We start from the raw sequence: 23,868 nt of genomic DNA, 5'->3' as shown, positions 1-23,868 counted from the left end.
CGATATAATTAGATACTTACATGCTTTTATCCTACTTGTGTTTTTTTGCCAAGAATTTGTTCTTTTATAGCTGTACTTCGAATTGAATGTAGTGCAATTACAGTGTATAACTACAGAGACATAACTGCTAAAATTTTTGAAAATGGCAACACAAGATAATTACTGTAAAAGTTTGTGTGAATTTTCAACCGACTTCAAAAGAAGGAGGTTCTCAATTCGATCATATTTTTTTATGTTTGTTACCTCATAACTCAATCTGTTCAAAACCGTTTTAGAAAATTCTCTATTTATCTAAAAGAATATACTTAGAGATTGGTCTCATACAAATTTTATCAAAATCAGTTTAGTAGTTTAGTTTTTAAATTAAAATAACTGATTTCATCACAATTGAAGTGTATTTTTTTTTACACTCTTTAATTATGTGATATCCATGGTGGTTTTCATATATATCTATGGACATCTGTTACTGCTTTCCATCCCTTGATGGAAATAGGCCGTCAATTTATTTTCTCTTTTTATGCGTGTTTATTTTTTGATTACATTATATTTAATATAAATAAATAATTTATCTAAATTAATGCTACATCTTATAAGAAAATTATGACATATTATAAAATGCGACATGACACAATAAAATACCGAGTACAGGTCAAGATATTTGGCTAAGTTTTGAAAAAACAAGAACCTAGAAGACAATACAATGAGTCTAGCACTGTTCTCACACGCATTTAGGCTCTTTTACTCTATACGTTCTGGTCTAGCTTTATGTACTTTTGCTTTATGTTGTTTGTCCGTTTGGTACAATTTTAATTATTTCAATTTGATTTTTTTTATTTAAGATGTTTTGAATTCTTTTTTTTTTTATAACTACATAGTTTTAAAATTTTAGCTATTACTCTATGTTCTTTGTCAGTCTAATGTAACTGCTCCTCTAATTATCTTAATCTCTCTTAATACATCTTTGTAGTAATTTGTAGTAGTTTACTAACGTGACGAAAAAAAGAAAGAAAAAAGAAATATTGATTTTTTTTCACGAGATGAAGACGTAAATTAGAGGGAAAGAGTTATCATTATTTTACAACTACCTTCCCCTTAAGTATTTCAATTGCAAGTCTCTTTGTTTCAAGCCCGGCGACAATGTCGATGCATATGTGTAAACAACGGACCTCGATAACACGTATTTTTTGTACTTTGATTTATTGTTTCACGTTACTAAGGTGAGTTTTTGCTCGTACCACACACAGCCATTGTAAAACGGAGACATGTAAATTTTCGAAATGCAGTAAATTATCGGATTCAATTGTACACTGCGGTCTCATGCGCTATTTCTTTGGTATTCACTATTGTACAATACAATACTATACGTTGATTTGTTAATTTAATACTACTTCAATTAAATTTATATCACTAAATACTTATAATAATGTTAATTATTACGTAGGATTTTGTAAAGAAGTGTTTATTGATCATGTTTTAGAATTTAAATGTGTACTTTATTTTTAAAATTGATATTTATTATCTAATAAACGTAGTTTACAATGTAAGTAATAGTCATTAAATAGTACTTATAAGGATTATAATAATATTGCTTTAATTGTACTTAATCATTATATCATGAAATTAAAGTGCCACCGTGATTTTATTATTAAACGATAAACGTCAAAGATTTAATGTCGAGATATTAAAAATACATGGGAATGCCACTCCATTCAATGGCTCCGTTCTAATTGGCGCCTTATTTAAATTCTTACTGGGGATTATTTTGGTACTGGATCTGAACATGTTGCATATCAGGTTTGTATAAAATCTACTTCTTTATTAAGTGAAGAACTTTTATGCTCCGGTAATGGTAAGCATCCTCGCTAAGAGATCGTTGCCATTTCATTCCGTTACCTGTATTAACTCGGGCACTCTTAAGCTAAAAAACGAATGGCATTTAAGTAGGCAGGCTGTTTTGTATAAATATATCTTTTTACCGATATTAGATGGAATAAAAATGATGTTTTATGGAATTAAAAAAAAAATGTTTTTCTATTAATTATCCTTATCACATTAATTTTTATTTTTATTAGGCATAGAAGTAGTACCTATGCATAAATAATGGTTCACTTAACACTATTTTGTTTATTTTATATTTTTGACTGTAACTTGATGCAATAAATGTAAAAAATACACTTAATATATTTTTGTGCTCATAAACTGCCTAATAATCTTTTTATTCTTCCTAATTTTTTTAAATATTGTCCAATAACTTAGTACAAAGATTACCTTTATACCATAACTAATTTTTACCCGCAATTTCGTCCATGTAGCCGGTGTAATTAACCAAGATAAAAGTCTATATCCTTCTCCGTCCAAAATACTTAATATATACCAAATTTCTATTATTATTGTAATTATTAATTGAGCAATTAAGGCGCAAGAGGTAACAGACTCACTTCCACATTTACAGTTCTAGTGGATACTATCAAGATTGGCTCTAGGTTATTCTGGGAGTTATTAATGCTAATAGTCACTACTTTTGTATAAGGATGCTTAATACTGGGAACACCCCGCTGGCGCAGCGGGACTCACGTAGCGTTCGTTAAGTCCCTTAGCAAATCGCTTTTTACGGTATAAACCGGGCCATTTGTAAATTAGGTAATGTGTTATTTATGCATCACTCCTATAAGGGCACCCAACCGCGGCATAATGTTAATTAATCGGCATTTCATCAATATCATATTGTTATGATGCTCTGTTTTAATCTTTTTATACCGACCTCCCGTAGTACGAGTCGCCAGTACCGTGGCAGTTCAAACATAATGCTATAAAACTTCCAGTTTGTTGTTATATTCGAGATCTTACATATGTATGCGCTACACATTCTGGAAGTTACGATTTTTAATTAGATGTCTTCATCAGTGGTCTATCACACAAAAAGCAAAGGCGAAACTCATGTGAACTCATCGGATCCATTTTATTTATTTACAACGCTGTAAAACCTTAGAATAGTAATTAGTTTTATGGTTATTTTATTCTGCTGACAACACTGCGATGATTTTCAACTAGCACACAGTGACCGACCGTTTATTTTACCCATAAAAGAGCATAATTCTGAATGTGTTTTATCTTCTTTGATCTTGCATTGTGAAGTACCTTATAAAAATTATATTTATATGAATAAATTGTTTAGCCGACTTTAGAAAAAGTGGGTACTTAATTCTTTTTTATTTTCTTTGTGTGTATATGAGTAGTTATATGTTTTTATTAGTCAACTTTGAATTTTGATGGTACTTTTTATTTTATCAATATTGAAGTTCGTGTTTAATTGTGGATATCTACTTGCTTATTATATCATAACTTTAGCAATTTATGATTTAAAATTTTGTTCTACGTTTAAACACGGTGTTGTGTACAGATATTCTTTTGTCATTGATTATTTGATATATCTGCCGATATTATAAGTAAAAACGCAATTAAATTGCCCAGCAATCATATAAAATTACGTACCATCACTTAAGGTTTGTGGGACACTGATATACCATAAACCTTAGATACACAATCAAAAACTAAAAATTTGCACTCAAAATAGAACGTATTAAACCAAATTTTGCGCTCATTTATATTAACAATCACATGATTTTTTTCGTCAAATGTGGTGACATAATTTTGTAAAAATAATTATAACATTAAGTTTCTTGTTCACATTAATTATTTTACACCATTAATGGTCTTGTCCTATGATAGTTATTTATTTTTTCAATTTGAAATCGGAAAAGTATAAAGTGTAACTTTTGCATACGAATGTGAATCTTGGAGTTTTATATATCCATGTTTTAGGATCGCTTTTTGAGAGCCTGTCAGAACAATGGCTTCACGTGTGCCTTTACTGGGATGAGATACATTGTCATTGTCAAATTGCTACTTGCAGAGTTTTATTGGTCATTTGTAATTATGGCTATTACTTGATATCAATTTTGGTAATTGATGTTTAAATTTTATTGTGCAACTCACTTATAAGTTCTTGGAAGGCAAAGTTCTTATTGGATTGAAATGTATCAAGACATAAAGATATAACTAATATAAATAAATAAATACGATATTTATTCATCATCATATCAGCAATTAACTGTCCACTGCTGAACATAGCATCCCAAAAGTAGTGGGTTTTTCCCAGTAGTTGCCACGCTTGGCAAGCAGGTTAACAACCGCAGTTAGGCTTTGGTAATATTAAAAGAAGGACTCTGCTGCCCATCCCTCGACCATTAAGTTCCTTTCATCGCCTCTTACGACACCCACGGAAAAGAAAGGGGTGGCTCATTCTATACTGGGACCACACGGTAACTATATTTCTCGATATATTAATATTTATATAATAGATAAACATACATTGTAGGGAGTTTATTAGAAATGGTCATAATTTTTTAAGGAGCGTAAAATATATAATACATCTTCTAGAAGGTGTATTTTATTATTTAGCATTGTCAATTCAGCATAGATATTTTTTTTATTAATATTGTTTACTTCCTTTACTTGACATTGGTTTTATATTCATTGTGCCAAGAACGAAATTGCAGCATTTTTTTATGGATGAAAATATTAAATGATTTTGGATAATATAATTAATATGTATTTATTGAACTTATATAATGTGTAAAAAAGGTGAAAAAAAGGTATAAATGGATAAATTTTACGTTTTTGATTATGTAAGTACATATTAATCTATAGCTAATATTTTGTACACAATCTTTATTAGACATTCTACCCACGTACTATTCTACAAATTACGACAGTAGTTAGTGCCATCAACAGCCGAAAGTAATAAAAATCAGGCGCCAACTCATCAGGCGTCACAGATTATAACACGTTCACGATAATGACTGGGAAATTGTATCTACGTGAGGTATCGGACCTCTTTTTTGTTTATTTTTTAAGAAAGTAAAAGTCTCCGACCTCTATTCCACAGTGGCGCGTATTCGGAAGGCAAATACTTGATGCGACTTGAATAAGTATCGAGATAATCACTCTCCTTATGAATGAAAAGACATTTCTGAGTATTCGTTGTCTTTTTTTAGAAGCTACGTGTTGTTGATTCAGTTAGAAATATGTGTTCGTCTTTATTCTGAAGATGAGATCTTAAAAATGACTGGTTACGAGACAGATTCAACATCACTAATTTAAAATACTCGCTATAACTCGCGGCTTTATTTATATGAATTTGAATAAAAATTTATACGTGTGTTAATCCAGTTATTCCGAGTAAGAACCAGCAAATTTCATAAAGTAACCAACCACTTTTCGGTTCACTCGTGTTAAGATAAAAAGTAATGAAGATAAAAGTATTATGTGGATATTAATTTAGAAAATAGTTCATTCGTATAGCGTTACTTAATAACAAATATCTAAACATGCTCGTATTTACATATTCGATTAAATAAAATAGTTTTTTTGTTGTTGTTGTGGATATCTATCAATGACATATAATGGGCATGGCACAAAATATGCATATGATATGTAAATTCCTAATCAATGAGGTATTAATATTAGAATAGTATATTTAGATACTTAGTCGTATATTCATACCACTTGAGGAAATCCTATGTTCAGTAGTGGACTGTTAAGGGCCGATATGATAAAGATGATTAATTTCGCAAATGTTGAATACGCGTGCAAGAACATTATAATTATTATAATTTAAAATAACGAAAAGAATATTTGTCTAAAATACACACTTTCATCTTTTACAATTTCGGGGACCTCCCATCAACAAAACATATTTATTTGTATGTGAATTCGCGGAGTTAATATACATAAATATAGCAAGGGCATGAAGTTTGCGAAAGATGTCGTAATAGTTTACGAGTGACTGATACCTAATAAATCGCTAACGCAGCTTACCGTTACTTCACTAGAACAAAACTGCCTACTCATTACCATAGTCTAGGAAACTTCCGTAGGCAAATAGGTAGGTATATCTAATACCACGCGCAGTCGACTAGCCGCCGTGTTGTGATTGGAGGAAAATTTCCCCGTAAACCGTTGCTCGCCCAATGAAAGCTGGTTATGCAACAATAGGCTTGGTTTGCTACGCCTGTAACGGTACTTTCGCTGTTTAGACTAGATACCTACTCTACACTTTAGAACCTCCTAATATTACCACAGCGACAATAGATAATAGTGAGGAAATTGTGCCTACAATAACGGTTAGTTGATTAGAAATATTTTGTTTCATTTCGTTCAATAAATAATCCTAATCAATTAACCAATGACATAGACTTCTATAAAAGTAAAATATCTACAATAATAAATTTAAAATTATAATTAGTGTATTTTAACCTAATCTTATGTAATGTACTAATAAATATTTCAGTTTGTGCTAGACAATCTACTTTAGGAATAATCCCGTAATATCTTTCATTAAATAAAAATTAAAGTAAAATATATTTAATAAAAAAATAAAGTAATTAATTGATCAAGAAAATATATTATTTGTTTCTAATGGGTACACTTTTCTTATTAGATTAAATAAATCAACAATCAGACTACTACTGTTGATCTCATAAGAAATTTCTTAAAATTATGCAAAGAATAAGAGTGTCATGTACCAGTTTACTACAGACTCAAAAAACTGGGGTCGTGAGTTCCATGGTGGATCGAACATATCGAACATACATGAAAATAATGTAAGTAAAAATCTTTATCAATTATAATGTCTAAACAGATCAGATAACAGTTCTAATTAATTAAAGATATTTGACAATAATAAATTTATTATGTAAATATATGGCATTCTGTACGTTTTTTCAAGTCATTAAAATATAGCATAAATATGTAATTTATTGTGAATATTCATCTTGTGAGTAAATAGTTAACTAAGTCTAATTGGATAATAAATCTAATAAGATTTCAAATAGGTACACGTAAATAGGTTTTAGATGTGTATAAATTAAGTGCCTACGAGTACTTAGTAATCCTTACTAATATAAAAATATCTTTGTTTATTTAATCACTTTTAAATTAGGTATGTACGTACTATACGGGATGCAGAAGGATATACGCTACTTCGGTTATCTCGGTTAGTGAAGATTAGTGACGGAGTCGCGAATAAATATAAGGTAGATACAAAAATATCTAAAACATAGACTTTTGAGAATAAAAGTTACGTGTCTTCTTAAATCTTTATAAAAACTATCTTCTATCCATCTTTAAATTACCACACAGGCTTTATATTTTGGGGTCTGACTATTGTCTAATTATAAGTTACGTATAGTTAAACATACCTGAAAAGTTTTATAAAAACTATCCTATATCCAACTTTAAGTTACCATACTAACTATATGTTCTGACCTGTATCTAATTATGTATAAACAACCAAATACCTAATTACATGTGTTATTAATTACCACGAACTTAATTTTAATGTACTAAATTTACTATTTACTTATTGATGCATTTTTTTACAATACAGGGGGCAAACAAGTATGCGGCTCACCTGAGAGTATGTGACTACTACAACGCTGCATGTGTATTGCCGACCTTTTAAAAAGGAATATGCTCATTAAATATAAATACAATCACATTAGCTTAAACACATTACTACAATAAGCAATCGATAAATACAGTCAGACTAATATGTTTTATTTTTGAAACACTGCATTTAACATGGACTCGCAACATAAATCGCAGACAAACGTTACTTAAATCGGCACTTCGAAAATAAATTCAATATTAATATTAAATACGATACTACTTTAAGATGTGAAAGATATTCGTTTGATGAAGCTTCGCCATTTGTTTAATAAATGAATAATCGGAATGTTAGTTAAATAAAAATAAAAGCAACGTTGTTGCGCGCGAACTTTACGCTACGAGAAAAAATAAATACGCCGTCAGAGTTCTACGGTACTTGGTACGAAGTACATTACATAGCGCGGTAGAGTCGAACCTTATAATTTATTACAACGCTTATTGTGTTGTAAATATTATAAATTCCGATTTTTTTAATATTTATTTTCATTTCATCGGTTTGCTGTTTAATATTTAACTATGTGTTAGGACATAATTTATGAGAATCGCTTTTATTAAATTGCTATTTTAGTGTAATTAATCCATCATTATGCAAATGAGAGAACAAAGACAATTTTATTATGTATAATGAAGTAATTCACATTAATTTAAAACTCATGCCAACATATACAAAATAATTTAACTTGTAAATAATTTTGTGTATGTTGGCATAAGTAGAGATATTACGAATTTTTAAAATAAGGCAATATTTTTTTATGTAATTTTAATATAAATTTAATAGTAATTAATAGTTTCTAATACCATCTTTTTTTTATATCATCTTATATGTGCTTCGTATACATATAAGGGTTGCAGAAAAGAAGAACATTTTTAATTGAACTTTTTAATTTTTCTTCAAACAATTAAGATATTTTTTTTATACCACGAAGGTTGCAAACAAGCAGTTCATCTGATGGTAAACGGTCACTGTAACCTATGTACGCCTGCAAAATTAGGGGTGTCACGTGTGCGTTGCGACCCCGAAGAAACCTTAATATACTCTTTTTAAATCACGCTATACTGCAATGTCTAGGAAAAACTTCGGCAGGCAAGGTATTCCACAGCCTGAGCGTTCGCGGCACTAACCTCTTAAATCAGATTGGGTTCCTGCATTTTTACAAATTATGTATGTCAGTTAAATTAATCATTGCCAAAATACTATTACTATATTGTGTTATTAAATAATATTGTATATTAATTCAATTTTGATACAATATTACTAACCCTGTACAATATATAAAAACAGTATATAGCTTATGGTATATGCATTAACTAAACGCAGTCGCGAAAAAAAAAATACAGCCACTTACGCGCTAACCCATCATTGGATCTAAATGCACCGTGCGTATTCCATAGTTTTAGAACATTACGCACGACTATCGTGTAGGGCCATTTAATCAAAATGCGTATCTGTGATAGCGAAGTGGCTGGAGCGCCCTAGGCGTAATACCAGCTAGTACACGAATGCGTCTGTCGCGTGGTTACTCGCTATTAGCCATGTCGGCCGCTTTGCTACTAGTCGTCTGAATCCTATAAATTACACGAATTATACAGCGTGGCGGTGTTCGCGAGCACGTGATATATTGTGGTATGGCAACCTCGTCGAAGAGGCTCCGGCGAATGTCAGCGCGGCACCCGACGCGAAATTATACACCCAACCGCGATGTTTGCGCCCGCCGTCCCTAATATAGGTGGTACACGAACGGCGAGGTTTATTTGCGATTGCTATTTAGCAAATGATAGCCTTCTAGATAACCGCCAAAGTTATTGCTGGTAACCTAGCGATATTTACAAGGAAAGCATCGTGCAACGTTTGTTTTGATGACAATCAGAATCTGTCTTTGTCTACGGATGTGGTATTATAATTTGTATTGCGTGTATCCCAAGCTAAAACTGAATGCGATACCGCTGTTGTGTAAAGGTACAAATATTAAATGACGTATTAAATAACTATATACAAGATGAATACTACACAGTGTTTTTAGTTTGTGCAATTTATTTTAGTCGGCAATTTTCTGACTCCGAGCGGTTTTAACACGCGAAATCGATGCGGTTATTAAAAATGACAATAAATCCATCGAACGACGGGATAATTACGGCTGAGGACTATTGGAAATGTCTCGTGTGCACACGCCGAAAGACTTCAAAGTGCTTGCCTGCATTTCTGTTGCCATTAAATCGGCAGCAATGTGTATGTAGATCAATTATAACTTGTATTGCAGATTAAATCGGACTTAATATTATTTGAGGTAAGGATTAATTGTTTCGATTAATATTTGTTTTGAATTATTTAAGCTAATTAAAATTGTTATAGTTGTGTTTTTATTATAGGATAAGGGTGCCATCAAGTGTTTGGTCTAATAGTAAGTGATTAATTAAGTACAGCAATCATGGATATCAGCGATATCAGAAATATAGCTAATGATATAGAAGACATTAATTTTAATTTAATTTTATGGCATAGCATTTATGACCTTTTTAGCTCATCAGTGCCTATGCTAAGTACTTAGACACAGGGTTAAATAAAATAGTCAATTATTTACTTTGCGATTTAAGTAAGGTATTGCTACACTAAATAAAAACAGGTTAGTTGGTCTTTAAAATCTATAAAAAACGTATCCATAATAGAGTTAAAAAAACCTGGTTTAAGATATTTATTTTGTCAAAGAGATATAATTTAATCGAGAATTTATAAAATTTTACAAATACAAGTGTTGATAGAACAGTAGTTAAGTACATTTCATAAAGCAAATACAAAAACTAATTTAATTTTTAAGGTAAAAATTTATAGTAAATATGTTTCATTTAATTTTTTTATAATAATCTTTGTTTAAAAAGTGATTATTACCGATTGCTCCGCTCATAAAATTGGTCATCGATCGTATCGGACACGCTAAATACGCGGAGATAATTAAACGAGAGGTAGTAAGCAGTCAAGGAGTTTATTATATTTTTAATTAATGGCTTCATATGGTCCAGGCGTTAGGCATAAGGCGTTAATCCTACCTCTGCGCCATGGATAATTGCTTGTTTGCTACTGTATGTCGACATAAAATTTAAATTGTCTTCTAAGAAATTACTGTAAGTGTATGATAGATTTTTATGACTTTTCGAATTTCGGTTTACTCACATATAGTAGTATTAAATGCAAAATACAACAGGTGTCTCCAAACTAATAGGTACCTAAATTTACTACAAATTAGTCTCTCCCAAAAATATTATCAGGAACCTAGATATCTGTTTTATTTAGAAAAACATTCAATAAAACTTTTATAATAAAAGATTGTATTAAAATTATTGTCGTATACACATTAAATTATTTATGACTGATTTTTATGAAACACGCCTTAACTTTATAATTTATTTTTTAATATACTTTAAGTGGTGCAATAAAGAGTAAATAATTAAATACTTATAATTCCTTAAATGTACTTTGTAAAGTCAATGTTTAAGGTATTCTTAATAAACGATTTGGCATAGTATTCAATAATTAATTAATAACACTGTAAAGAGCCATCTATTAATAGTTTTGTAAAACCATAAAACATAACGGTCCACAACCACTTCCACCCCTCGTTTTCATCCCCTACTAATAAATATAGCGCCATCTGGAGAATCAACGCTGAACGTATATTACGTAAGGCAACTTTATATCGATTTTAGTACCGCTACTTAAGGGTAGCAGGTAGATGGCGTAACGAAGCTCAAATTAAGGGTTGGTAAAGTCGATTAATGCTAGTCGATTAATCTATTACAAAATTTTCTTAATACCCAGTAATTATTATTATAATTACTAGGCTATTGCGTAGAGATTAAAATAATTTCAATAATTTAACATTCTCAAGTTCATTGAAATAAAATTGTTATTAACTATATATTTATAAATGTTGAAATTATTACATTGTTGTATGGTAAAAGATTAATGTAACATATTTATGAATAAATAAGTTTTTTCAGTGTCGATGTTATTTCAAATTATCCGTTATATTTAAATAAAAATACTGACACGAGAATAATATAGATTATTTTAATTTAATCAATAATATTAATTTTCTATTCAATTAAAATAAAGTACATTAATAATTATATAATATTTTTTCAGAGTTAATTAGTAATAGGCCGTCCCTTCAGATTTCCCGATAACGATCTGCCCTAGAGATTGGTCACAACAACGTCACATGGCAATATTCGAGATTGTCAAACGCCGCGCACCTGCTTGCAACCTGACATTTTGAAATGTGGGTATTTAGGAAAATTACTGAACATTGGATTCATTAGAATATTTATTATTATTTCACCTCTTATACTAATTATTAATTTCATTAAAACCAGAATACACTATGTGATAAAAGATCTTATGAACAACTAGTTTACGTGCATTCAGCAGTTGCTTTTTATTTATATAGATTATACGAAATAAAGCATAATAATGTTTGTATCAGCTGTTAACTGTCCACTACTGAACATAGCCTTCCCCATACGTGGGGATTTGCCAGTCGTTGCCACGTTTAGCAAGCTGGTTGGCAACTGCAGTTTGGCTTTTGGTGATATTTTAAGAGGGACGCTGCTGTCGATCTCTCCACATTTAGTTCCCTTAGTCGCCTCGTACGTCACCCACGGAGGTGAAGGAAGAGGTGGCCTATTCTATGCCGGAATCTACAATGCTAACATAATAATTATTTATTATTTATTAAATTAGGCAGTTTAGTGTGATTCAATATGTACGTATTTCTGCGAAAAACATTGTTTTTCAGTTTTATTGAAGAAGAATGTTGATCAACAATGTCAACTAAGTGTTCGGTGAAGGCTCCAAAAACGAACGAATAATTAAGGCCTAACTTGCAGAGTAAGTTCCTGCTTTTAATTATTTAAAACTGTACTTTATCAATTGCATTAATTAAGATAAAAGTTCATTAACATCGAAATCATTAAACTTTTATACCCTTTTGCATTTAATATACTTATATGGTGCTATCTTGAGATCTGTTTCTGTTTTCATTAGGCTTAGCTAATTTATTTATTGAATTTAAACATAATACACTTAAACAATGTAAAAAGTAGACCTAATATCATGTATCTAATTCATATTGTTGATTGAAGATACAAAAACTCCTAATGTTAGTACTGGGCACTGACACTAAAGACATGTTTACAATACCTAGGATTACACTGCCTAAGTTAGTTCCTAGGAAAGAAAATAATTGAGAAGAGTTTCTGCGAATTCCATTTTGCTATACAGTTATGCTTGTAGGTGAGAATTACTATTCTACGTCAAGTCCACAATGTGGGTGTGAATTCTAGTAATACAAAAAAATTATAGCTTACTAACTTTAATATTTTAAGACATATTTCTTTCTTTTAAGTACACAGATATCAAGTACAGCTAGAGAACAGGTAAAGTGACTCGCCTCAGCATGCAATTCGAGTTACCTGTACACCACACCTGCCAACTTGACGCGTGCCTTTACGGAGATGTTCTATTATCAATACAGGAATATGTGATGTATAGAGGCAATAAATAGTTTAATTAATAATTTTAATGAACATTTAAACCAGTTAAACTCTAACATATTTTAAGCTCTTGGCAAAAATAATAATATCTTCTCTCTAAATATTCATTTCCCTAGATAGTTTTTAATTATTAAGTAAAAAAAATTTATCATACAAATAACATTTGTTTGCCTACATTACCATAAGTTTCTAAATTTATTCAAGAGAAAGTTATAATGTTCTCAATTAGAACAATAAATTTGTGATGAAGTAATTATAGACACTTTAAAGGCATTAAAACAATTTAAAATACAAATTAAAAAATCTGACCCCAATCGTGACATAATTGATTATAGAAGATGGGGCCAATACGAAAGAAAATTATGTCTATTGCATCAAAATCGGTGCAAATTTGGGGTTCACAAAAAAAAATATTTAAATTGAGAATCTCCTCCTGAACAGTCGTTTGAAAATATTGAGTAATTTTTAGAATAATAATCATACGTATCTAATAATAACAATGACACAAATTACAAATAACACCTGCTTTGATTACACCTTAGACTTTCCTTATAATATATTAATAAAAAGCACATATCAACTTGACGCCAAGAAAATTATATAGGGATACTTAAACAAAACTATTGTAAATAACTGCTTTAACCACTCCTACCTCTACTATATTAACATAAGAAAAGAATATAGATAACCTACTATTATCACATTGGCGTGGCGATTGCATATACAAATTTATTTAAAATAATTTAAATTTAAAATTTATTGTAAATAGGTATATTAAGTGAAGTCACTATTTTATCTATCCATTCACTAGATTAGATATAAAAAAGTACCACAAAAAACATTCCCACTCTCAATTTTAACTACCTATTGCAAATTCTTCACTAGATAGAGTGAATATACCTATTATTGCATGCTACTACACCTGTCAACTTGACGCCTACACATTATGTTAGAAACAAATGGACGCCTTTAGTACATCTACCTGTTAGGAACTCATGCTACTGCTCTCAAGACTAGTATAGATACTTATTGTCATAGAGTTCCTAAAGTTTTGAAATAATCCCTGTTTAGAATTTAGGAATATAAATTATTTTACTGTGCTGATATGTGTGACTTGATTATCCACTTTAAAACTATTATTGCGTTGTTACGCGCAGTTAAAACAAGAGATAAAATCTTAGACGTGTGCAGTTTTTTGTTAAAGACAATGATTAATATTGCAATAAAAAAAAAATATTAAAGCTTATTATGGTGAACAAAAATTCAAGACATTAATAAAACAATATCGTCGCTGATACGTTTACAGCACCTATTCTCTTTAACGACTTCTAAATAGACGATGCGAACAGATCCCGTCTTCCGAACAAGGTAATGGACGGGATAATTACGCGCAACGACGTGCAACAATAGCGGCGCGAGCTTACCGCTCTATGGCATAATAAGCGCCGGCATATTTTGATCAGAGCGCTACAAGTAGCAGGGGAGCGAGGCAAGGCGGCCCGTGCGTTTGCGCGCGCGCCGGGCACGCGCCCCACCGCCTCGCCAAGTGGCCCGCCGCCGCCCGCCGCCCGCCGGCGCTCGCGCTACTTAGCGTCGGGGGTGCACGCCACCTCCGCCAATCCACCGGCGACCTCCGCGCGGCTCGCACTTGTGTGCTCTCGATACAATCCCGACAAGTTTACGTCCGCGATGCCGATGACGGCCATTCACGGTTATCAAAATCTCGGTGTAGATCAGAAGCTGGTACACCTACAATCTCCTGCACCTCGAAGGCTAGCACCTGCACCTGTCGATACATCTCGATGCAAAAAAAAATCATATCTTCATCAACCATATCCAGCACAACCAGCTTCAGTAGCAAGAAGAAATGCCAGGGAGCGGAATAGAGTAAAGCAAGTAAACAACGGATTTGCAGCACTCCGTCAACACATACCATCGGCAGTTACAGCAGCACTGGCTGGAGGTAGGGGATCATCTAGAAAGTTGAGCAAAGTGGATACATTAAGACTGGCTGTGGAATATATTAAAAGCTTAAAACGTTTATTAGAGGAAAATGAAGAAGGATGCTCAGACACTCAAATAGGATTAGGTTTAGCAACAAATGGACCACAAACACCTCCATCTTCAGAAGAGTCACATTCACCAGCACCGTCTTTAGTGTCAGAAAGTTCAGCAGGCCCAAGTTATCATGATGCGTATGATTCCTATGAACCTATGAGTCCGGAAGATGAAGAACTCCTCGATGTTATATCATGGTGGCAGCAACAGTGAATAAAGGTAAGCATTCTATTTTTGTATTTATATATGTATAATTTGAGATTATAGTGAACGACATTAATTTTATGAATAAGGCCTTAAAATATGTTTATACAAAACTAATCTTCAGAGCTTTGATAATGATATTCTTATCACTATGTTGATTTTTGTCGCGGCGTTTGTTGATTTATTGATATCGTCAAATTATTAGTTTAAACTCAGCCAACAGTGGAATTACATTAAGTTTTTATTCCTTAGAATCAGATATTTTTAAAATATTTATTACGCATACTTTATCATATGTTTGATAGAAGTACGAGTATTAGCTAAAATGTCAGGAATGTCGAAACTTCAAAGGTCTCTTTATATCAGGCTCAAGATTTTTTTCTTATAGGATTCATTAGTCACGGTTACCTACCGGCTCGATTTTGAATCGTACCATTATATTGCACAACTTCAATAGAGATTCACAATTTTCGTCCTGGCAAGCAAAAAGTAAACACATAAATTCCATTATGGTTGCGCATTGATCCATCGGATAGACTTTATCTGTTCTTTGTAAAATTAGGACGACACAATAGCATGTCTCATACAATAGCGAATCTTAAAATATGTCGTCCATAAAAGGTCGTGGGTAGGTAGAATTTTTTAGGATTATAGAAAAATATTTGCCTATGGTGTTTTATAGGATAGAAAGCACCCGCATTCTGTCTACATATTTGCGTCAATAGTGAGCAGCAATTACTTCTAACAATCTTGTGGTTCGCCCCGCATGTAGTGGGAAAATTGCACATAAAAAGGTGGTCTATTTTAATAATAAGACGATGTAGGAGATTCCTTAAATCTATTACAAGTGGAAACAGGTTTAGTCAAGGAACATATTCTTAAAAATTAAGATGGCACATCCGGTCAACATTTCTAAATCGCCATATGGGGCAATTTTATGGACGTAGTAAACTACTGAAACCGCATCTAATCTTAAATAGAAATGGCAAAAAATATTTAGGACTTCTTTGTTGACTATTAATTTATTTTGCCGGAAGACGAAATCTCAAGAGGAAATAGAAGGGCGGTGAGCGAAGCACACGTGTTACAATATTTGCTAAGCTCTGAACAAACATCTGTTGATACCTTAGTATTCATGGGAATCGAAGAGCGTCATACGGCAGCCTATACAGATATGGCTTGCGTGTTTTCCTGTATTATATTTATCTTTATCAAAGGCCTGGCACTTGATTACTTTTATTTAAAATGGGAATTTCAAACATTTAAAATAAACGTTGTTTTTTTCTTGTTCCCAGGAACCGTGCATTACGGTGATCAAAGTGCGGCCATTGGGCGGCTTGTGAAAAAAGCAAGTATTCCTCCAGAGGAGTTCGAGCGATGGAGCGCGAGGGACTCTGAGAGAACCTCTAATTAAGCGTAATCAGTATATTCCTAATGAGAGGGGATAATGGTGGACTATAACGACCTCATCGATGCATTCCGCCGACAGAACATCGAACGAATACCCTTAACTGCATTTCATACATCGATGGGATAGTACGACAAAGACTGAATCTTTTATTTGTTCCATTTATGCATTTAGTATTATGATAAGTGATTCACATCGCTGTGCCTTATTGTAAGCCTCACCTACGTAAATACGATAGCTTCCAGTTAAAGCATTAAGTATTAAATATAGTTTATAATTGTTATCTAGTCATTAATAATAAGTTTACATAATTTTAATAGGTCAGTAAAATAAGATTGTGACTTAGTGTAAGTTGTTACCTTACGGTAAGACATCTTATGAAAGTTCATAATTGTTATAAAATATAGTTTGGAAATCTTCAGACAAAGACTTTTAGTGTACATAGATATATTAGCACCCTAAGGCAGATTCCTAATATTTTAAGATTTTTTTTTATTGAAAGAACAGTTTATGATGAAAACAAAAGAAACTATCCAGTTTCAGACATTCGATTGTTTCATGAAATAAATAAAATATTTTGAAGTATAAAGTTATATTGATTTATTTCACCTCACAAATTATTTACTTAATCTTACTATCGACAAATTAAAACTCTTGCCAAAATTGACTGAAGAAGTAAAGATATTTTTTTTTTGGTTTTACATTATGATATAAAAAAAATCAAATATCTTATAAAAACATTAATGTCATAAAAAATAACTATGCCGGTGTAGGTATATAACAGGTAAGGTATCTGTACATTTACCATACATTTTACTTTTATTATGTGAGTATGTTTTTATTCGTAAAATATGCGCATGAATCTATTCTTTGTACAACTTAAATGCTTTTAGTCCTTAAATGCGATAAAAGTTGAGAAATGATACATATTATAGATTTTATTATTGTAATAAACAATAAATACTAGATAAAGTGTCAAGAACTAAGATAGAGCTCAAATAGGAATGATTTTAATACTGATATAACTTTAATTTTAATTAAAGCGTAGATTTAAGTAATTAAAATCAAGACCTTGCTCTTTAACTGAGTCGTCATTTGCTCGGTGGTTTCTGATGATTTAAATATCTGATATTATTGATTTAAAAAAAATCATTTACATTTTATATTTCGATTTTTATTTTGAAAGGTATATATACTATAGGAACTATTGGAAGAAACTGTGAGAGACACTCAGTAGTGGAATAATGTGTATTAATAAAGAAATAGGCACTTTTAACCTACTATTTTCAATTTTGTCTAATATGTTATATAAACAGCGTGTGTAAGTATAGCTCGTTTAGTATTTTAATTACGTAGTATAAAAATAAAGCTCAAATTACATCATTTCTGCACAAACATTTAAATGTTTTTGTCAATACATCTTATAGGCAGCTTAATTATTTCGTTAATCATATATATTTAGCAGAGTAATAAATATGCTTATTATATTAAAACTTATATGTATGTTTACTACTGACAAAGTGATTTCTAATCCCACAGATTTATTTTTGAAAATATTTATTTTATCTGACTTTACACTAAACCTATTAAATTAATCAAAATCTATAAAATATCCGCTTTATTTAAAAGATACTATCGTAAATGTAACTATCTATGTATATCATCGCAGTACATCGACTTTACGATAACATAATAAACAAATCATTATACAGGTTTGCCGTCAAAGAGATTTTATAAAACTCTAAATAGTTGATTATAATTCCCTTACGATAGGTATCCAATTATTATTACATATGACTACCTAATTTAAAGTATCTGTAACTAAAACATAGTTTATAATACTCCTTGATTATTATAAACTTTTGTATCATTACAGATTTTTCTAAATCTCTTTTATTAAAATTTGTTTTAAAATAGTTTCGGAATAGCAATACCTACACAGAAGATAGTTGCAATAAATACAAAAGTATGAAACTAGTAATACTGGTTTTTGGTAAAATGTATTTAACAATCACATTCAATGGTTGAGACGTTGCAAAATTAAAATAACAAAAGGTTTTCTTTCCACACGTGCCTCAGATCACGTTACATTTTGCAAAGAAAATAATAAAACGCGAATCACAGAATGGGGGTCTAAACACACATGTAGTGTTTAATTTTAAAAGACAATTCGTGATGCAACCGGATCACGTTCGCCGCCCATCGAAATCAAAATAGCAATAGTAATTTGTGATAATGGTGCTGAAGGGAAGCCTCTGCGATTATGGGTGGATGTTGTTGGATATTAATTGTTCGAACTTGTTTCTAAGGAACGGGATCTACTAGATGCCACGGAAACGTATGGTACTCTGAACGCACCTGTGGATTCGCGAATCGTTTTGTCGGTACACAGTTAATTTTCTTTACATTAATTATCGGTTACTATGTAAGTCTGCATCCCGTAATTGCTCCTCATTATATTGTCCGTTGTTACAATTACCTATGTTGGTTTACTATTTTCTATGTTACTATGTCATCGTTTGATTTATATAAAAATTTATGGGATGTTTAATCTTTCTATTAATTTTATTACAAGTACCTAATCATTAACTTTATTTCACCAATCCAGTAGCTTCACCCATGTTTTTGAATAAGATAGTCTTGCCACAAAGACATTATAATTAAATAATATTAAAAAGAAATATATAGGTACAGACATAGTAAATATAATACATATATACAACTACAGACGTCGTATGTATCTCAATTAAAAAAAAAAACTATTCCATTATTTATTTTAAATAAAAGTTATTTATAGACAGCAACACCAGAGTGGGATAATTTCTTTCGAAAATGTTTACGTCGATTCTCTGAAATTTTTTCAACATAAATTGTAATTCGAATTTTAGCTGGTGTCAATTAAGCTCTATTGAGTCTAATTTAAAGCCATAAGCTGGCACGCAATGTATGAGTAGGTGCATATGGCATCTATTTGAATCTATGAAATGAATATTCCTAAATTTACTCTAGTCTGGGTGATCTGGGTTGAGCCCTAACCTAGACGGTCGTTCTCTGATTTATCTTAATTCAGGATATTTTAGCTTAATAATCAGATAATTGATGTTATATTATAACAAGTAAAATGTATTATTTTAATAATAATATATAATCAAATTAAAAAAGCATATTAAATATAAATACATTCACGTCAAAATTAAAGGCTGTGTAATTACATTTAAAATTATTTCATTAGGTATTTATGTGACAAATAGATCAATCATCTATAAATGAATATGCTCATCCTAGTACATTTATAACTTAAATAAGTAATAAGTAATGTAAATAAAATTATTACTTAATATGATGTTAGAGAATAGAATTTTCTCTTCTCTCTTTTCATTTAAGAGCTTCCTCTTGTCGGTGCAACTAATTCATGCATCTTCTTCCAGCCAGCTCTATCCCAGGCCATATCCTTGATCTCCCTATACGATATGACATCTAGTGTTTCTTTTATCTGTCCCATGTAGTTATTTCTCGGTCTTCCTCTTCCTCTTTTTTTTTTCTACATGATGTAAATTTTTTTATCCTTATTTATTACCTAATTGTGTATTATAATAATAAATACACAGTAATTTACTCATAGTTGAAAGTAGTAAACATAAATATTAGTTTAAAATTATTGTGCAAATATGCGTGTTATCTTTAAAAATTTATTAAAGAAACCATAGCTTAATTAAAATAATTCCCACCTTGCTTGGATAGACAATAAACCCTTTCAACTTCCCCACAAATCCTGATTACAAAATACCGTTTCTAGGAACCTGTTTCTATAATATAATCCAATTATAAAAAAGAAACTCAGTGGCGCCGACTATCCTTAATTAGCTATAAAAGAACCGAATTTTTGCGACAGTATCCAGGTAAAAATGAAGTAGGATTCGCAGGTGCGTAAAATAACGCTCACGCATTCTAATAAACCCTAATGCTTCTAATTCGAACATTTTCTGCGAATCCGCTAACATTCGTTATACTAGACGTAATAAAACAATAGCTATCATTATAATTCGAGGGGAAGAGTCCAACATTCCGCACCATTAAGGAACGTGTGCATATTTCCAACTAGAAGAGGCGCGTTCATCGTCTAATAATTATATCATTTAGATATAATCTGTGCGGCTCAACTTCAAATTATCATTTCTAAGAACCTGTAGTAATAATCATATTAGTACTTATGTTAAAGTTTTAACTGATTACAGACCATACGTTGATTGTTGGAAAATCTCAGAGCACGTGGAAAGATTAAAAAAATATTATTTTTTAGAGATTTTATTAATATTTTTAACTTTAATGGAACTTTGCATGATAGTAACAAAGAAGTCGTTTTAAATACGATTTGATAGTGACATAATACAGTTGTAATAGCTTCGGATTGTGATACAGTTGTAATAGCTTCGGATTGTGATTATTAATTCGAAGTAATTTTCAAACGGCTTTATATCAATGGAAGTACCCACTTCGGTTGTATTTTTTTTTTTATGTTTGTTACCACATAACTCCGTCATTTCTAAACCAATTTGGAAAATTATTTTGTAATCTGGAAGAATATACAAATTGGTCGCATGGAAATTTTATCATATACGATAGAAAAGAGGATAGATACCTACACTAGAAAAAACTATTTTATAAATGAAAGTTAAGAAATATTGGTGGCGAACCGTCAAAATGAATCTATAGTTATTCGCACTAATTTACTATTGATCTTATGTAAGGATAGTATAATTCAATTAATACAGTATTATGTTTATGTAGTAATGCAGTATAGTTCAACCAAATTTTGCGTCAATCATACGCGGGCGTTGCGACGCCCGCGACGCGTGCCTGTTCGGCTCCGGTCGTGCGTTTACGAGGCACGCGACCGGCGCGCGCGCAGCTGCCGCTGGTGACCGCTCGCTCAGAACCGATCGTGGAGGGAAAAAGCTCGAATTAATGGGTTTACCATTTTTACTTACCTGACGGTTGCAGTGTTATACTTTATTCGTTAAATCATGGAAAGTATTTCTGTATTTTTTTTTTGTTAGAAGTCTAAGGTAAACAACAAAAGTTAGAAGAAATACATCACATTAGTTTTTCCGCAAAATTGTATATAACAACCATATAATTACACTTGTAGATTTTTTATCAAAAAATATTACTAGAACAATTAGAAAGTAATAACTTTTTATAAATATATATTATTATTACTTTTCGTGTATATGTTATAAATAATATACATATATATTATTTATATTTTATATATACTTGAAGTCCTACACTAGTTTCCCTCTAAAAATATAATTATATATTGAAAAATAAAAAAAATATATTACAAATGTTGTAGCAAATAAACATACGGTATTGACCTAGTGGTAAAAAAACATTTTTTTTACACAATTAGAATGTCAAACAAGCTTACGGGGCCGTGGGCACCTGATGGAAAATGGAAACCGTCACCTATAGACATGAGCAATACTATGGACATAACAGAGTAAACTGTTTCGCCCATGATACCCCCATGCGTTGCCATTCCTGAGGACTCAGATATTATTCCTCTGTACCCTGTAAATTCACGCCATATCCCTGCACCAAAATACAGACATAAAAATGAAAATTTGAGATCCTCCATCTTTGAAAGTCGCATTATAACATATAAATTATTTCTCGTATCTCCAAAATCACTCATCACTAGACTATGTATGTATGTGTATATATAAATATACAATTCAATAAGATATAATTAGTTATTTATAAACTTAAATTTGTCTGTCTGGTTCTTCTGTTTGTAAATTATGACATTGCTACTGGCTAACATAGTTGCTTCTTTCCACTTTGGGTTTGTTGGATGAAAACTTTTGTAGAGTTAACCTGAGCTTTATACATTTGCTTACATAATGTTGTTTACTTACATTTGCTTGAGTAATGCGTATTAGTTGTAAAAACAGTTTTTAATAACAGTTTAGGGAGGTAGTTATCAGGTAACATAATACACAAAAAATACAGAGTTATTGAGAACCTACTCTTTTCGAAGAAAATATAACTTCCAGTTTATTTCTACTTAAGTAATAAAACAAACACACAGATGGTGTACACACACAGAAAAATGAAACATCAATTTCACATGCCCCGTGAGTGCAGTCTCAAGGGCCCTTGTCCTTGACTACCAGTGTAATGTTGCCGCCAATCACCGTGTGACCTAAATCTCTGGTTGCAACAGGCGCATGCGCGGCTATTTATGAATTTCGAACATGCACAAGTGTTTACAAATAACTTGTTTTGCAAAATACTTCTCAAAATAGTACTATATCTAGTTTTCTCACACGATTTTTTTATTTGTTAAATATGGATATTGCAGTCTATACACTATTATAGTATAGACTGGCGGGGTAAGGTACTAATGAGGAATGATAAGTGAGAATGAAGACAAGTCAGTTGGCCCATTGTGATGTTATCACTAGGGCGCCTTTCAACGACATCACGAGATCTTAATTTTTTATAGGTTTTTTCTTTACAACACAGGGGGCAAACGAGCATACGGCTCACCTGATGGTGAGTGACTACCGCCGCCCATGATCACCCACAACACCAGTGGCATTGCAGGTATGCTGCCGGCCTTTTAAAAATGAATATACTCTTTTCTTGAAGGTGAAAATGAAATCTTAACCTCCATCAGTATACTCTGACATGGCATCAGTGAGAGATCATTATCGTCATCATATAAGCCGTTAAGTGTCCACTACTGAACATAAGAGTAGTTTTGCCAGTAGTTGCCACAGTTAGTAGATGAATTGGCAACCGCAGTTTGGTATTAGTGATGATTAAAAAGGGACGCTGCTGCTCATTCCTCGGCCATTAAGTTCCCTTAGTTGCTTCTTATGACACCTAAGGGAAAGGAAGAAGTAAAAGATGATAAGTGAGAGTGAAAGTAGATCCGTTGGCTACCGTGACAAATTTCATAAAAATTAATCAGCAGGAGGAACCACACGGAGGTCGGTCTTGTTAGAGTATATTGCTACCAATTAGATCCCATTACTTACATTACAATCCTTTCCCCCCAGAAAATCCTATTTCTCGTTTATTGATATTGTGATGAACGTAACATCCAATTTTTTATCGCATGCCTATCT

At 31.7% G+C, this 23,868-nt stretch overlaps 1 protein-coding gene and 1 long non-coding RNA gene across 2 annotated transcripts; both read left to right on the top strand.

The window, feature by feature from the left end:
- The first annotated feature begins 11,597 nt into the window (after positions 1-11,597).
- Positions 11,598-13,125, top strand: LOC128202353 (uncharacterized). The gene is made up of 3 exons (XR_008253736.1): positions 11,598-11,786; positions 12,303-12,394; positions 12,912-13,125. It is a non-coding gene; the product is annotated as an uncharacterized LOC128202353 (long non-coding RNA).
- A 1,439-nt stretch (positions 13,126-14,564) lies between these two features.
- Positions 14,565-17,318, top strand: LOC113509096 (achaete-scute complex protein T3-like). The gene is made up of 2 exons (XM_026892379.3): positions 14,565-15,336; positions 16,617-17,318. The coding sequence occupies exon 1, from the start codon at positions 14,749-14,751 to the stop codon at positions 15,328-15,330; it is 582 nt and encodes a 193-aa protein (XP_026748180.1). The 5' UTR covers positions 14,565-14,748; the 3' UTR covers positions 15,331-15,336; positions 16,617-17,318.
- Positions 17,319-23,868: the final 6,550 nt, after the last annotated feature.

Source organism: Galleria mellonella, unplaced genomic scaffold, assembly GCF_026898425.1.
Source record: "Galleria mellonella isolate WM207_F2 unplaced genomic scaffold, CSIRO_AGI_GalMel_v1 utg90, whole genome shotgun sequence".
NCBI classification, from domain to species: Eukaryota; Metazoa; Arthropoda; class Insecta; order Lepidoptera; family Pyralidae; genus Galleria; species Galleria mellonella.
This window is presented reverse-complemented; position numbering and strand designations above follow the sequence as displayed.

Excerpts from the sequence above, each read along its gene's own strand:
- LOC113509096 (XM_026892379.3), top strand. The coding sequence starts at position 14,749 with ATGCCGATGACGGCCATTCACGGTTATCAAAATCTCGGTGTAGATCAG.